The sequence below is a fragment of the Strongylocentrotus purpuratus genome, unplaced genomic scaffold (genome assembly GCF_000002235.5).
Source record: "Strongylocentrotus purpuratus isolate Spur 01 unplaced genomic scaffold, Spur_5.0 spur5_scaffold_14, whole genome shotgun sequence".
NCBI classification, from domain to species: domain Eukaryota; kingdom Metazoa; phylum Echinodermata; class Echinoidea; order Camarodonta; family Strongylocentrotidae; genus Strongylocentrotus; species Strongylocentrotus purpuratus.
In genome coordinates this window covers 8,777,279-8,794,807 of record NW_022145599.1, presented here as the reverse complement: position 1 = coordinate 8,794,807, position 17,529 = coordinate 8,777,279, and the positions used below count along the sequence as shown (strand labels likewise).

The window sequence follows — 17,529 nt, the reverse complement described above, 5'->3', positions numbered from 1 at the left end:
ATCGGATAAGTAATAAGAAAGTTATGAATTTTTGAAAAAGTATGTAAAACTATGGAACAATGAGAATCACAACACAATTTGCCAAGATGGTTATCAGTTTGTGACATCATGTCCTCACAACTTGTCAATCGCTTTATATAGATTAATCCCATGAATTTCCCTTTTTATCCCCCAAAACTTGATTTCCCCATGCCTTTGCCCAGGTTATATGATTTGTATCATATTGCGTGTATGACATTTCCCAAAAACTTTTATGAATTTTGAAGAATTGATACTATTTTTTTAATATTGTATTTCATAATTATTGATTTTTATATAAATAGTTTATCAAAATTCAATTTTTCATGATTCAACTGGACAAAAATTACTCTTTATTTGTGCATCCACACAAAAACATATTACTAACAATCTAACTTGAATGCTGGTGTGAAGAAATAAGATTCTCAGGGTGAAAATAGGAAATTTATATTATCAATATAAAGAAAATAATTAGTGGATAGTGAGGACCATACGTCACAGACTCATAAATGAGCTGCCAATTCGAGTAGTGATTTTCAAAGTTTTTCATGTCATTAAAAATTCATAACTTTCTTATTAGTTATCCGATTTTGCTAAAACTTTTTTTGATTGGTTTGTCTGATTTTTCTGGTTCTATTGAAAGTAAGTTATTTTTGGAGTGGACTTGAGCTTTAAGTACATTGTATATTGTGATACCTTATTCCTATTCTAACATATGTAAATATGCTACCTATTTCCCAGTGCTTGGAATAATATCTTGCCCATTATGAGTCAGAAATGACAACTGTAATATTCCATCAGTAGAAAATAATTTCATTCAATTTCAGCTAATCAAGAGAATGTAATTTCAGGCTTTCTGCTTTCTGTTTTCTTTCTTTTTTATACTCAAGTGAAATGTTTACATTCATTGATTGTGTTTCAATAAGACGTGTTTCATCATTACTGCATACATGTACATTGCTGCCATAGTGTTGATCTAGACAGCATGTGATTAATTTTTTTTTTTTAATTCTTTTGAGATCAGAATATTCATATATTTGATGTTGTGTTATGCCCAAAACACACAGAAAATGTGATGTAACAGATCTGTTTCTACAATGTATTTAATCTATGTCATTATAGGCTATTTGTTTCAATTCTTATCTTGGCTGTCACACTGCATGTACCAAACATTATTGGAGATAATGAAATGTTTCATTTAGTACATAGTACATCTACATGTACCTTGAAGGGAATATGTGTGGAGTCCTGAATATCATTCTCCAACTTGGCCAATACATTTTTTTAACTCTACAATTTGTTTTAAACTCTTTAAACTCTAAACTCTACAATCGTTCTACATCTACTTCGGATAAATGTATTCCTGATGCAGATATATTGTTACCCTCCTTTCCCGCAGTATCCCCCTTCCCCCAAATGAAGCTGTTAAGTAATCGCCTGTGTGCCTTCAAGATCTAAATATCATTCTGTAACTATCATTCCGTAACTTAGCCAATGTACATGTACTTCTTTCCTAACTGGGTCAAATCTCCTCTAGATTAATGTAGATACCTGATGCAGATGTAAGTAATTCTCCCTAATCCTATACATGATCTTTGAAAATCCACCTTTCTAAGAATTTATGGGCATTATAAAACTTATGCTTCCACTTTCCAAGTAAATATTTTTACTCTCTACTTGTTCTACATCTACTTAAGATTAATTTAAACCAGGTGCTGACAACGTAGCACAATGCCCGTATTTATGACAATGTCCTTAAAAAGATTGGCCTTCCTTCTCATATCGTGGAGAGTAAAAGCATCATCATTGGACTTCATCAGTAATCCTTTCTACAGTAAGTCTACATCTACTAAAGATGAATGTTACACCTGATACAGGTTCAGTCAAACCTGCTTTAGTGACCACCTGTCTTCTAAGACCACCTGTCTATAAAGGCCACATTTTCTGTTTCCCTTGAAAATAGTTTCTCATTGAAACATGCACTAAAGGAACCTGTCTACAAAGACCACTTTGTGTGTTTCCCTTGAGCGGTCGCTATGGACAGGTTTGACTGTATATAGCAAAATGATACCCCTTGTTTTGGCAATATCCTCCAAATTAAACTCTCTCATGAAGACTCCTGATTCATACTCATCTTAAACTTAAAGGCAGTACATTGTTTTCACACCATTCTTGGGCCTACACCATTCAAGATGTACCTGATGATCTAGATGAGTTATTATTTAATGTAATAGATTTCCCTGTAGTATCTTTGTGCATGATGGAGCAATCCTTCAATGTCATTATACTGAGGTAAGAGGTGTGTGGCATTCAGGGTGACCTTCTCTTTGGCTCTCTATTATTAAGCTGGACTTTTTCCCTCGAGGATACGCTACCAAAAAGAAAGAATCATGTACATGTTATTACAATGGTTTACCATGTGCTTATGGATAATCCTGTGGCTCATGTGTCCTCTCTGAAATTGGGGCAGTGGCAATTGTTCTATAAGTCCCATAGGTCTTGTATCTTAATGTCCCCAAAATTAAGTGTGTACAGTATTATCACAATGGTTTAACCTGTACAATTACATGTAGATAGTCTTACAGCCAAAGCTAAAGCCAGGGTAATTATGCTGCATTATTGTAGAGCGCTTAGAGACTTCTGATAAAGTAAGTGTTAGGCACTATATAAGCAAATATAATTATTATATCCTCATTGGTCCCACATGCTTCTGGTCCTGTTAGTCCAACATTACATTGGTTCTTTCTCCCAGTTGTCCAACATACATGGTATGTCCCTGTGGGCTAATGTCCCTCTGGCTGTATTATCTTGTTTGTCTGATGGAATCCAATACCAGCCCAAGCATCAGATACATACAATTCAAACCCTACACTCACCCCACTCACCCCACTCAAAATCCTAAACCCATACCATTAACCCATTAGCAACTAGACATTTTGTAAAGATGGCCTATTACTCACTGGAAGATGTTGCAATATTGCTCTTCTTTTGACATTGTTCTAAACAATATGAAACATTAGTTATTTTTCTATGCAGAATCCTACTGTAGACATCGTAAGGATAAGGCACGTATAACATTATCACTGTATACCCCATAGAGGGATACTACAGCGCTTTGAAAATGGATGAAAACAGACGGGCAGTTTTGGGCTGTTCAGTGAGTAAAAGGAGGGGCCACTAAAGGGTTAACATCCTTATGGGACATGGGACCACTGCAACTAAAAAAAAAGAAATGCTTTTGCATAATTTGTGTATGTCATTGTTACTGGTCCAGTGGGGAATGTGTGCATAAAATATGAGAGAGAATGAAATCTCTTGTTCGCATCAATTTCTTCATTGCCCCCCTTTACCCTGAAATTCTAATTAATGTATGACATGATTTACATGATGTGCGTGTATACAGCACCTCTTATTCTGCTACAAACTAAAAACATACATTCATTCACATTGAGGCACGGAGAAATTATTTGATATCTAAATGAAAATATATTCTTCATGTGAAATATAACATTCACAAGTAGGTTTGATGTTAATTTCAAGATAGAGCCTTTATATGACAATTCTGTATATTTTCCAGGTGATTCTATGTTGTATTTATGTTAGCTATCATTAGTATGAAAGGAATATATATTTATAGCAAAACTGTGATTGTGTGTCTGTCATGATTTGGTATTCTCTAAGGGCCCCTCCCAAATGACTGCACATTGCCTCAGAACGATGCCAGTTTTGCCTTCTGAGAATGGACTGTTTATTTATTCAATGCAATCAGATTCATGTTTGGCATACAAGCCTGCATTCAGTGCAGACATACATGCAGACAGTCATGTGCTCTGCTGCGATGTATGTCGAGCAAAAAAAAACCTCCTCTGCACGCAGCAATGTGCAATTTATGCGTTGTGCATTGGTGATTGCGAGAATTCCGCTTGTGCGAGGGAAGCTTGCGGATTGCATAAATTCTCTCTCTGATGGAATGGTTCATGTGCAAGTTCAGATTCAATATAATTGTAGGATCATGGTCTTCATTTTTGTGATTCTGTGAACCAGTGCTAAAATGAAAGTTCATTCAGGATACAAGTGCTTTCATACTAATGAAAAAAGGCCGAAAGCACAGTGGTTTCAAAATTTAATTACAAAGAATTTAGATTATGACAGTTGAATTAGAATATAATAGATGTTTGTGATTGAGTGGATGTACTAAATATAGGTTATCCTCAGAATTTGAAGTGAAATGGGCATAGAGAGATAATCAATTCTTTTTTTAGACGTCTAATGGTTTAAAGTCAAAAGACTATTATTAATGCTGCATTTAAACACTGCATCTGGAGGGGGAAAAAAGAATTTTGATGCACATATTCGATATTAATTCAACAATGATTCTAATTGATTAAAGTAAAATGAATTGGGACGTACCAGTGTCCCTCTTTGCTCGTAAACCTAATTTAGCACAATAAACTGAAGTTATTTAGTTTAATCAATCATGGTTTGTAATGGGATTATTATTCCCATCATGTTTCAAAAGGCATTAATCATTCATACTAATTCAGCCATGAATAAGGCTTAAAAATGTCATTAATGAGACTGAAAACCGGTATGCAGTTCATAATGATTATTTTACAACCTCCCATTTGCAATTCAGTCCTGATCGATGTATGATGTAGTGTATGATTTACTTTTACATTAATCCTGAACTAAAATTGCTCCAATTTCTCTTTCCTTTTTTTCAAATGATGAAACAGGCTATTTAGATTCTCCATATTTGTAGTGTTCTCATCTATTAACTTCTGAACTTTCTAAGTCTAATTTATATTTCAAACTAGAGCAACCTTTTCTCTGTTTATTCTGCTTCCACTTTATTCACTGTAGTGTGAGTGGTTGATTATACCTACCATAGTTCAGCATAAAGAAAAACTATTTTAGTTTCAATATAGCTAGAGAGAGATAAACATACTCTAAATGTATTATAAACTGCTTTCTTAGAAAAACCATTAAAGCATATTCAGGATTCCATATATGTTATGTAGAACACAGAAAAATCACTAGTTTGAGTTAATCATTTTGCTTGGCTAAAGATTGTGTCAGAGTTTGGGGGATTTATGAATCTACAAGTCTACAGCATGAGATTAGAGATTGTCTGCATACATACATACATGTATGTACATCTACATCTAAATCTACAACAAAAAATGTTGAATAAATATGTAGGTATGTGTCATACTACACTGCTCTGCAATTCGATTTTAAGTATTCCCAGAAATCGGCTGAGCGGGCAGCCTAGTCCCCGAAACTCATGTTTGCAATCCACTTTGTAAATCCACGGCTATGCTCGTTGGGTTCATTAAGTGGGCCTGACATGTACATGTATGCATGCATGTGCGTGATGGCCTAGACAAGTATTCTCTTGTCATTACAAGGTAGCCTTTCTCCAAGATGTTTCCTTGTATCTCTCGAACTTGCGGACTTAAATTAAGCAGCAATTTTATTTTCTTGAGTAACATTCATTTACATTTGTTTGTGAAGTAGAAGGAATTTTGGGGGGAAAATGTGTAAGTGAGAGAGCAGTTGGGCTTTAAGTGGTTTTCCATTAAGTGGAGGAATTATAGGCCTACATGTAATGTAACTGGCACTTAATATTAACCAAAGTAATCAGCATTTATATGCAATGCCTCTCTTAAAGAGTAGTATTCTTGTTAAAAGATGGTTGCATTGCAACCATCTTTTAACAAGAATATTGCAACCATCTTTTAACAAGAATACTACTCTTTAAGAGAGGCATTGCAGGAAATGTCTGTATTCATTTGATTTTCTTTTATGACAGAAAACATTTGGATTTAAATTGTTGTTTGGAAAAGCTACTTTCTTAAATTCGGTTTCAGTCCCGAAAGTGCATTTCTATAACTCTAAGTCTGAATTCATTTAAACTGTACCATATCATGGAAAATTGTTTAATTCCAAGTCAATAACAGCCAAAAACGTGGAAAAAATTTATAAAAAATGTAATGGCACCAATAAAAGCCCTCAAATTCATGTCAGAATGAGAAATTTAATTATTGTTGGTGATGTTACAAGAAAATATACATAAAAGGAATTGTATGATCCCATATTTTTTAATAAAATAAATTAAGTGTTAATGCAAGTGTTCAACTTTTCAAATTCATTCCAGATTAAGAAGACAATAGTTCTTTTTGATTGGCACTGTTTCAAGAAGATCGATGAAAGAAAACAGAAATACGTGTAGTAGAATCTTTCTTTCACACGTAAAATTGGAAATGACCAACTGAAGTATGGTCTCATACTCGTGGACAGTCAGTCCATCACCATAGCTACAAGAATTCAGAGTGATAAAAGTAAATTGAGTGCTTGGATGGTCGCAGCTAGACTACGCATCTAGCTTAAATGAGTGTGTGCCTTTGACAGTGTGGGTGCGAGTGTGTGTGTGCGAGTGTGTGTGCTTCTGTGTGTGTCTGTGTAGTAGACCATCGTTTTTTCCCGCTGTGGATGTATTACCACTAGCAGCGGGGAGCAAAGCAGGTGCTTTTGGGAACCCGCCGCTCGCTATGGCCATCTCTGCGTGCATCCCAGCAGTACAGAGCGGAGCTCCTCATCCGCCGCTTCTCAATTGATATCGCAGACAATGTACTTGATGAATGCACGATGTGTACATGACATAATTATGCACATGTGTTGGTAATAGATTTGACATACCCTCTTTGTCTTCGAGGCTATCGCTGACAACTTCTTGGGGGAATTAAGGTCAAACTAGCTTAATTGGTGTCTAAATGAATGCCTCAGGTTGTTGCTCGGTGTTGTCATTTTAGTTTTTAGGACCATGGTTGGCAGTTATTTTGGACTCCAATTACATCATCCCCTATTGATTCCCTCAATTCTATTTTTATCAGTTAGAATTGCAATTATACCCGCATTATTTACCCCGGATTAAATCAAAGAATTGACTCAGGGTTGCTTTTACACCATAGGAAATATAAAAAACTAGCAATATTGGCACCTATTCAAGAGAGAGATAAGTACAGCACTTATCATTTGAGGCTTGTTCTCACCTGTCACTCAAAAAGTCAAATGCCTACTTGTATGGAAGAGTCATGGCTTGCGGATGAGATAGGGACATGCGCGTGACATTTGGAGAAACCATTTGGAAGACGGTTTCTTGTAGCTCGTTTATTAGTATCTGGCAAGATCTTTTGAGATTCGTTCCTCCGTCACTATCAGAAATAGATTTTAATCCTGTAATGTCTTTTCTCCATCGCATGTACAAGATACTCTGTGAAGAGCAAGAAGGGCATTCAATCTTTGAGTTAATATAATTTGAACTACCAGCAGATGAGCAGTAGTCTGTGACCAGTAATTAGCGTCTGCATTAAACTTTACTGTCTGCTCCCGTCATTTATTTATTTATTTTATTTCTCATTTATTTATTTCCCCATCAATACAAGCATATATAATGAGATATCTGAAGTGGGATGACCATGAAAAGCACATAAATGATTTGTTAAAAATGATCCTCACCGAATATACAAAATAACAACTTAAAAATAAATAATTTACAAAAATATCAAGATTAAAAAAAGGGAAGATATAGAAAAGTAGAGAAAAGAAGAAAGAAATACTGCATAAACATTGACATTATAAGTACATTGGTTGTAGTAGAATTATTTAAACAAAATTGCATATTTGGTTGTTTAAATTGGTTAATTGTCTTAATATTCTCATTAGTTCTTAGTATTCTTAATAGACATTCCTTATTTCGTGCAAATTCATTATAGTTATTGCATGCCAAGATATTATTGAACATGTTGTCTAATTATACAAGGTATATTACTTTCTTGAAGAAAGCATGTAGTTGCTTAATTTCATGGTTCACATAGTATACATGTATGTTTTGTCAGTGAAGAGGTAGAAGGGTATTAACTCTAATGCAAATGTAGTAATGCCATTCTGCCTTCAGATAATGATTACTTGACAATGTGTTGATACATAACTGTATGATGGATCGTTACATATTCCAAGGAGTTACAGCCATGTCTTGACCAGAAACAGAATGCATGTCGCACATGTGATAATGACCCCCATCTTGTAGGTCAAACTTTGACAAGATAAGCCACATGGTGCATGACGTGTAGTTATCCTTGATTAACCTCTAGGTTAATGCCATTCTGATGGACTGTCTTGTTATAAGTGGCCCTGTAATTCTGTGAGCCAAACCAGGGTTGGATTCAGGATTTGTAAAAGGGAAAGCAAGGGAGGTGGGGGGGGGGGGGGGGGCACAATGCGGAAGATACTTTGGACATGTCATGTAGGCAAGGAAATGAGTATCGCATGTTATAGGTTATAATTTGATAAAATATCTGAAGCAAACAAAAGAAAGTTAAGAATATCAAATTTTATATGTGGAAATTTACATACAAAATCTGTGAGACAATAAAAAATAATAGAAAGAGTAAAGTAGATAAGGTTTTTTTTTCAGGTGCCTTTTGGGTTGAAAATATCAAAAGAGGGCAAATTTTTCATTTGTACTAAAGGTGTCCGACATTTGTTTTAAAGGGGGGGGGGCACAGGTTTGATTGTGCCCCCATTAACCGACAGTCGGCCAAGGCAGATGTGAGGTACTGTACATCTGTCATCGACTGCATAACTTGTAAGGACATGTGATTTGTTTGGTCAGTCTGTACAAGCTTAAAGTTCCGCTCAATTATAATCACATGTAATCTGTCACTAGCAAGGTCAAGGTACTATCTCAGCTAGAACTAACAACCTTGACCAGGTCAAACAAAGTGGGTCGGGTCATCTGGGAAGGATAAACCGAGCACTTTGCTTAAACTAGAACAAATGTATGAATTTGAAACAAGAGCATGCATGAAAGATATGTGCATGTATTTATATGTAGATAAAAAGCAAGAAATTTGACACATGGTGCACATGCAATATGGGTGCTGCAAAGTGTTTAAATCACATTGTACATTTATGTATGTATCATGTACAAATCTTTCTGTTCTATTTCATGTGCTGCATTATACTCATCCACCCTACACACTCACATACACTCACACTCATACACACCCACATGCACTTGCCCACCCACACAAACAAACATTAGTGATACCTACCATTAATCATAAAACAATGGTTTAACCATCTGAGCATAAGACGCGAGGACTATCATTTCCTTCACAGGCACCAAACCTACATGTTCAAGATATAATGTTTTTCAGACACACACACACACACACACACACCCACATGCACTTACCCACCCACACAAACAAACATTAGTGATACATACCATGAATCATATAACATTGGTTTGACCGTCTCTGAAAATGTGATGACTATCATTTCTTGCACAGACACCAAACATACATGTTCAAAATATTATATTTTTTTTACACGCACAAACACTTGCACACATGCTCACACTCACTGGCATGCACTTACCCACCCACACACAAACATTAGTGGTACATATTAAACATGAATCATACAAAAATGGTTTGACTGCCACAGCAGAAGACATGAGGACTATCATTTCCCTCACAAACACCAAACATACATGTACAGGTACAAAATATCATGTTTTCACACCCGCACACACACACCCACACCCACACCCACACCCAGACACAAACACTAACAAAAACTCTTTGTTGCAGCCTTGACCTAAAGGTGATATGCATTCTACCAAGAGTTATTGCTGTTGGTTAAAAGATTCATCCTGGTACACAGGTGTATCCACATCTTCCTAAGATATGGCTCAAACCCAAGTTTTACCCATTCCTCGCGGATGAGTACATTTAACATCCTATTTCTTAAAGGTAATACAAAGTTTTGAAAATTGCGTGGATAGTGATTCTTTACAATTTTGATATATTTGGATGCCCCTGTGGATGTATTATAAACACTAGAAAATTTAGCCCCTAAACTACTTCTGCTTTCGAGAAAAATTGAATATAAAAATTTACCGGTGCTCCCGGTAAATTTTGATAAATTTCAAATAACGCCTACGGCCGTACAATGGTAGCTGCGACCATGAAAATCTCAGAATATGTAGTTGTGATATATAATTTCCGACCGAGAACAACTAATCGGTAGATTTTGGTCAAAAATCGTTGTTTTATAGCTTAATTTATATCTTGACCTTGAGAGGGAGCTATACAACATAAAGAGTTTATTATTTACAATTTCATAACTTTAGACTCAATTTCATCCGCGACAGCGATCACTGAATATTGTAGGACCGCATATGCGTCCAATATGTTCATTTGAACCAAATTCATGACCCCATACCAAAACTTTGTATTACCTTTAACATGTTCGGAAGTTACTGCCAGAATACAAGTATAGTTATATCAGAGTCAATTTTACTTCCAAAAGATCTTCTTATATCATCTTTTGATTTTATAGTTTTAAATGTTTGAGTTCTACAGAAGCTGTATTTTGTTTATGTAACATAATGAGGATTTACCACTGATATTTGGGCTGTTTTCTCATTACAATCAGTGACACTGACTTGTCTAGTATCTGTCATGTTGGTTCAAGCAATTATCATTCTCTTTCAAATAATAATTCATTTACATTGTGTTTGTTTTTACATTCTTATTCAAGACCCTGTGATTTTCGATTCTGTACATATTCTGAAGAGATCATGAAGAATGTTTTGAGATTTGTTCATATGGAGCTTAACTAGTGCGGTTTACCCTTTCTCTCAATCTAATATCTCTTTCTCATTCCTACTCTCCTCCAGCATTCATGGGCCTGACATCACTACTCCTAGTCCTCGCCAGCTACCAGTACGAAATCAACGAGAGACCTAGCGTCCTGCCGCAGTTCCCTGAAGGCTACGTCCTGGACTATTCCTGGTCCTTCTACCTGAGCTGGGCTTCGTTAGGACTCTGTATCGCCAGCGGCATCATGTTCCTCATGGTTGCTAGGCAATGGCATCTGGAGGAAGTCTGGCACAAGAAGTCGCTGGAGGAGGAGAAGAAACGGATGCCGCAGCAACGCTATTCCCGATCCAAGCTGATACCATCCTTCTAATGAAGACCCACAACCGTTACATTCGTTATATAACCATGCCTGGTATAGCAGGGTTTTAGTATTGGCCTAAAGTGATGATGAAATAGATCCAGAAACTACATATTCTGGTTAGTCCCTATATCTTTCATATTTACGATCCCAAAGACTTGCTTTATTATAATGTACTTATACTTTGTACATGTATGTACTTACTACCTAATGTACTTCACAATGGTAATCAGGAGATACATGGTAAGTTCATAGTAAATCAATATGAAGAAATTTCACAGTAAAGTGAAAAAAAGATTTCCCTCAGTTTAACATCAGTTATTGATACTAAGTAGCAATGCAGAGATGTAGGAAGATTATGTATACTTTTTGAAGTATCTTGTTGGTAAAATGATGTACTCATTTTGAAATGAATAGGGTAATATTTGGTAGATAAATGCTTTCATGGCTTTTAGTCTATGTCTTTACTTGAGGTACTTAACGGATTTGTCTCTTTTCCTATATAGCCACATGTATGTATTCCTAGACTCTCTTACTTTATAGGGGTGGATGGAGGAAACATTTATTATTTTTCATTTGGATACTCCATTTCTTCATCATTAACATTAGGTAAAGCTCCTACGTTGTTTCATCAACTATTTGGAGATTATAGCCATCGAGAACAAAATAATTAAGGAACAAATATCAGTGACCAAGTTTGATAAATTTTCCCTAACTTCTTTTGAAATTGCAAGATGATTCTTCAACGATTTGCCAAAAAAGTCACGCCAGTGATATTGAATTCATTTTTTAATTGCCATGTTTTGTACTTAACTATCTCTCATTCTCTCCCAATCCCATAAATTCTATTCTAGCCATCTTTGGTAGTCACAGTGGAAATTTATCTTACACTTGTATACTTCAGGTTTATGCATTCATATATCTAAATCAAAATGTTTTTTCAAAAGTGTCAAAGGGTCTCATATGTGCCCAAGCTTTCTCTGGGAGATACTTTGGAAGGATTCAAAGATTCTTAACGTATGTTCCTCCAGATTTTTTTAAAGGAGCAAACCAACCCGTATTTCATGAATAGACTATGTGAAGAGGACTTTAAATTTCTACTGATTACAAATAGTCTCTAGGTTGTTCAATCACGGCATCATTACTTCTTTGAGGAAATATATGAAATAAGAGAAAGTAGATATTATATATAAACGTAGCTCTATCCCACCTCAGGCACAGCATGTAAGAGCATCCAAAGCTGCAACTGCTGTAATTCGACCAAGTATTCAATTGTCAATCAAATGTTGGTATTAGATTCCACATAACCAATGTCTTTCTCAAAAAGCTGAATTTTTTGACAAGGTTGTAAGAAATATTGTCATATATATATTGAAGTTGTGTGATTGCTATCTCGTGTTGTATACTTGTTTAAAGTAGTTAGCTGTACTTTATAAGCAATATCAAAGCAGGCTGAAAGTAGTGAAAGCAATAGATATGTGTTTTTCTATGGATTTGTTTTCACTGATGTGTATTTCACACAGGTCATTATACTGACTCACACATGGAAGTGAGCTTGGTATACCATGAAAATTTGCAGCTGTATCTCAAAATGGTCACCAAAATTATTTGAATTCTCAGAAGATTTTTTCAAAAATTAATCAATGCTGCGTGTTCTACGACTTGACAAAATAACACTTGTATAATACCTCAGAGCTACAGCTGAACTGACGCCAAACCAACTCCAATATAACCGATTCTTGGCCAGTTAGGATAATGCAATGGTTTATGTTTGTCTGGTGTCGGTATGGTGCCGCTTTACATCATTGTATGCCAGGCAGAGGGGTACGAACCCCAATATTTGCTGTATTTTATGAACTGTTCAGTTTTGATTGCTGAAGTAACGATATCCTTGTTATCGATGTGGATGATATACCAGTGTGTTACATAGAAGTACTCTCTCTCTATACTTGCTATGGATCAAAACTTTAGATTGCCACATTGTTTTGACTGCGTGTAGCCATGTACCATGTATATGGTACATAGACACTATACAGGTGACAATAGTCAACTGTGTCTGTGGTGGACCTATGTTTGTTCCTTTAAGCAACCAAGACCCGTAACAAGTTTAAGAATGGTCAAATCTTTGGAATGTGTTTTTCTGGGCATGGACATCTTATGTCCCCATACTGATACATACGTAAACTTCTACAAGACATACAGTACATGTAAAATATATTTGAATTATTTTACTGACAATGTACAACAGTTATTGAAGACCTTTGCATACGAGACATGTTTATCTTTCTATAGATCTTCATACTTTGGTGTATGGGTAAACAAAATAAGGATACATTTAGCTTGGACTTTAGGGAAATGTAAGGTTATGGTTACATCAACTTTGTTTAAACATTTAATAATTTGAATAACTTTTCACTGATGAATCACACTTATTTGAAATTGATTGTTATTTTTAAATGTAAAAAAGCTGTTTTGATTCCTTCCTTTGTAAAACAACATTGCATATGGGATAATCATGAATGATAAATTGTAGCCATTCCACTGTAGGAAACTATGACAATATATACTTATATTTATTTTGGAAATATATATGATATATAATAATGTTTGAATGATGTGATATGTGTACTGTTCATGTATAATTTCAAGGTGTTTTATAGAAGGGGGTGCATACATGAATAATAATTTAGTTTTACTTAACCACGCTTGCAGAGTATATCTATCTATGTATATATTGCTTTATATCAACTACTAATCTGCACGGTGTATTCTGCTAAAGTACGTACAGTCAGAAATGTTGGCAACATGAAATTCCAAAAAAAATCAAAAGGGAAATTTCATGCTGCATGGAATTAAATTTTAAGGAATGAAATGTTCATGAATCTCTCTATTTGCATAAGTTTCATGCAGTTTCTGTTGTTTTTGTAAACAATTTTGCTTTCAAGTAAGGAATAAGCTTTGTTAAACCTGGAGCAAATCCAGATCGACTGTATCATGAGACAATACAGTGATTAATTGATTGATGGTGTCTAGACCAAGTAACCAGCAATAGAACACAACTGGAACATGAAAATAAGTAGTCAGAATATACAACATGTTATGGATTTATGTATTCATAGCTTTGATGCTTCAAACTTATAAACTTATAATGATATTTATAATACAACATTGCTGTATGAATATATAAATTCCTATTTTGTCATGAATAGTGTGTACAGCAAAAATTCTCTCTAAACATTACATTTCTGAAAATAATAGAGTGCAAGTTTGAATATTGTGAATTTCACTTTAACAAAAAAGTATGGTAAACTGCAATAACACATGACAGACGAGACTTATTTTTCACCTACTCTGACAGCACTAAGTACAGTTAAGTAATTGTACAATTGTACCTCACTCTGATTATTAAGTCTAAAGAGCTTTATTTTTAAATCAATTTTTGAAGAAGATTTATAAAAAGAAAATGTACGCTCACCCAGGGAAATTCCAATGTGTACCTCTGAATAGAAAAATTAAATTGAATTCACTGTCATGCTGTCTCTTTTGATGGTAATTCAAACTACTTTTAAATTTTCTCGAATAATACACCACTTTAATTGTTACAGAAAGGAATTTTGAGGATTCAAATTACTCAATGATATTTTGAGACTCTAATCTTGCATCGTGGTACTCCTAGGTTATATGCTGAATATTTCAAACTATGGATATATAAATATAAGCCTGTATTCAGATGTCATATTTCTGTAGTATAGAATGAAGTGAGAGATATATATTTAGCCATATGGTATAGAGAATATTTCTGCTAAGTACTAAAAAGGCATTACCACCCTTGTACTTAGCATCTGATATGTATTAACATTTTGGGTTTTTGTGCAAGAAAGAATTAAGACTATATGGTAGAACTTAAGATGAATTGATGATAGATTGTAGTCATACTTTTAGATGTTCCTAATCAGCTAATGCAAATTTTATGCAAAAAAAAGAGATATATACCAATATACCAAGTTGCCTTACATGTTAAATGTGTGTCATTGGCATGCAGCTGTAGTTTGTATGAATAGAGTATTACAAGCACGTAGAGCAAATTTTAATAGATAATCTAGTTTCCTTAAAGAGAGGGGTGTAAATATTGATTAATACATTCATACAAAGTTTTACATAACACTTGTATACTTTAAAATGTATATATACTTGTGCTTGGTATTGAATACATTATTATATAATGCTGTGAATATAATTATTCTCTTGTATTTTGACAAAAATTATTACCAAACATTGCTGTATTTTAAATTATAAATGCATTTATCGAGTTGGGTGATGGATATATTATGCTAGGTTACTTATGATGTCAATTGTACACACCCGTCCAGTTACATGTCGAAGCTCAGTGATGTGAGTTATTCTCCTCTTTCCTTTTTATTCCCCCTCTTATACCCCCCTCCCCCATTAATTTGTGTCTTTTCCATCCTTTTTTGCTCTTGCAAGCCTACATTATGTTTTTTTTCTTCTTTTTTCATGACTTGTTTTTAGCATTTTCCTTTCTTTTTTCATTGCTAATCTTTGGAACATACCGGTAGTCATATCGGGCTTAATATACATATATTGATAACTATATCATCTTCCTAGAGCAATAAGGGCTTTAGCTTAAGTACTTTATCACAAAGTTTATGCCCTCCTAGCTGTTCAACATTTCAATAGATTCACCTACTGTTTTGAAAGTTCTCAAGGACATGAATATACAACAATCAAAAAGTATTAACAGTCTTACATCTTTTTGTTAACTTCTGTTTACAATATCACATAAACTGTAAAAATGCATTCTCATTGGCTTAAAATGGACCGGTGAAAACATATTACGTGCAAGAGCTTAGAATCTACGGTGTCATGTTGTACAAGTATACAGAGTGAGTCAAAAAAAAGTTTACACCTAGAAAATTGCTAATTATTTAAAAAATCATCGATGAACATTAAACTGTTATACGTCTTATGAAAGAGTGTTTTATCCCAAATCATTTGGTACCATTTTTGTGTGGTATGTGTTCACGCTTGGATGAACAGGAGACATTGTTTGCGAGAGTGCAAAAACCGAATTGCGCCAAAGTTGCCTATGTGATGTTTGAATAAAACAATTGGGATTTGGGTATCAATTCGGTCTTTGCATATCCAAATAACACACCTAACAAAATTAATCATGTCACACATATCAAATATCGAATATCAAATATCAACGAATATTTGTGCGCGTGTGTGTGGGTGTGTGTGACTTTGCCCTTTGCAAAAAAACATATGCAATGCATTTCATTTGATACATTCAATCCATTCTCTCACTCCGCTAATACCAACATAATACATACTGAAGGCATCACTTTGGCGCAAGTCGATTTTTGTACTCTCGCAAACAATACCACCTGTTCATCCAAGCGTGAACACATACCACACAAAAATGGTACTAAATGAGTTGGGATAAAACACTCTTTCATAAGATGTATAATAATTTACTGTTCATAGATGATTTTTAAAATAATTAGCCATTTTCTAGGTGTAAACTTTTTTTTGACTCACACGGTATATAGGGTCATTCACAATACATTTTTGTGTGTGTTTACACACTGCATTTCTAAGAGAAAACCCACTTCTTAGCAACTTCATTTGCCTCAAGCCTGATAACTACCTTTCCAGGCGACACATTATATCGAACGAGCAGAAGTCTTGCATTAATGCAGCATGTACACTAGCTAACGGTACATATGCAGCATCAGCAGCCGAGGCCCGGGCGCACGCACATGCCTGTCTGTACACCTGCCAGATGCGAAACTCGATACAGTCTATAAATGGATTAACGTCAAATTTGTCATTTAATACAATCGGCAGAGACAGGCTTAGTTGATAGAGCTGTCAATGGCATAAACAGATGCAGGTCTCATTTATCATATGCCCTAGCTGTAAACCTAGCCAAACAAATGCTGCCACCAAGATTAATGTTCTGCATATTCATCTTGGGAGTAAAATATTTAACGGCTGTTTTTTCCGTCGTAGACTCATCTAGGTTTAATTAATAGGAGGAGCATAACAACAGGAAGAAAAATAGAATATTGACAATATTAATATGTTTGCCCTTCGAGGACACCATTTTGAATGGCTGTACTAGTTTTTGCGCCATTTATCTTTCCTCAAATTCAAATTACAAGAAGACATACCTGTACATACAGAATATGGAACTAGTTCCTTACAAATTAGTAAGAGAAATTGAAAAGTGCGGAAGCAAACATTCATGTAATTCATGAAAATCAAACCCTCATGAAACTAACAGCTTATATGTACAGTGCATGTTTTATTTTTTGTTTCTCTATGCCTCCGTCTATCTCATTACCCTATGTCCCTCCCTCACCCTCCCCCTCTCTCTCTCTCTCTCTCTCTCTCTCTCTTTTTCTCTTTCTCTCTCTTTTTTTTTCTCTCTCTCTTTTTTTTTCTCTCTCT

The 17,529-nt window shown here is 34.9% G+C and overlaps 1 protein-coding gene across 1 annotated transcript in view; it reads left to right on the top strand.

Moving 5' to 3' along the window:
* Positions 1–15,450, top strand: part of LOC100889821 — a 33,887-nt gene extending 18,437 nt beyond the window's left edge. Inside the window, exon 4 of the mRNA XM_003726923.3 lies at positions 10,772–15,450. Coding sequence (XP_003726971.1) covers positions 10,772–11,064 — 293 coding nt within the window. The 3' untranslated portion in view covers positions 11,065–15,450. The remainder of the gene's footprint in view (positions 1–10,771) is intronic.
* The last annotated feature ends 2,079 nt before the right edge of the window (positions 15,451–17,529 follow it).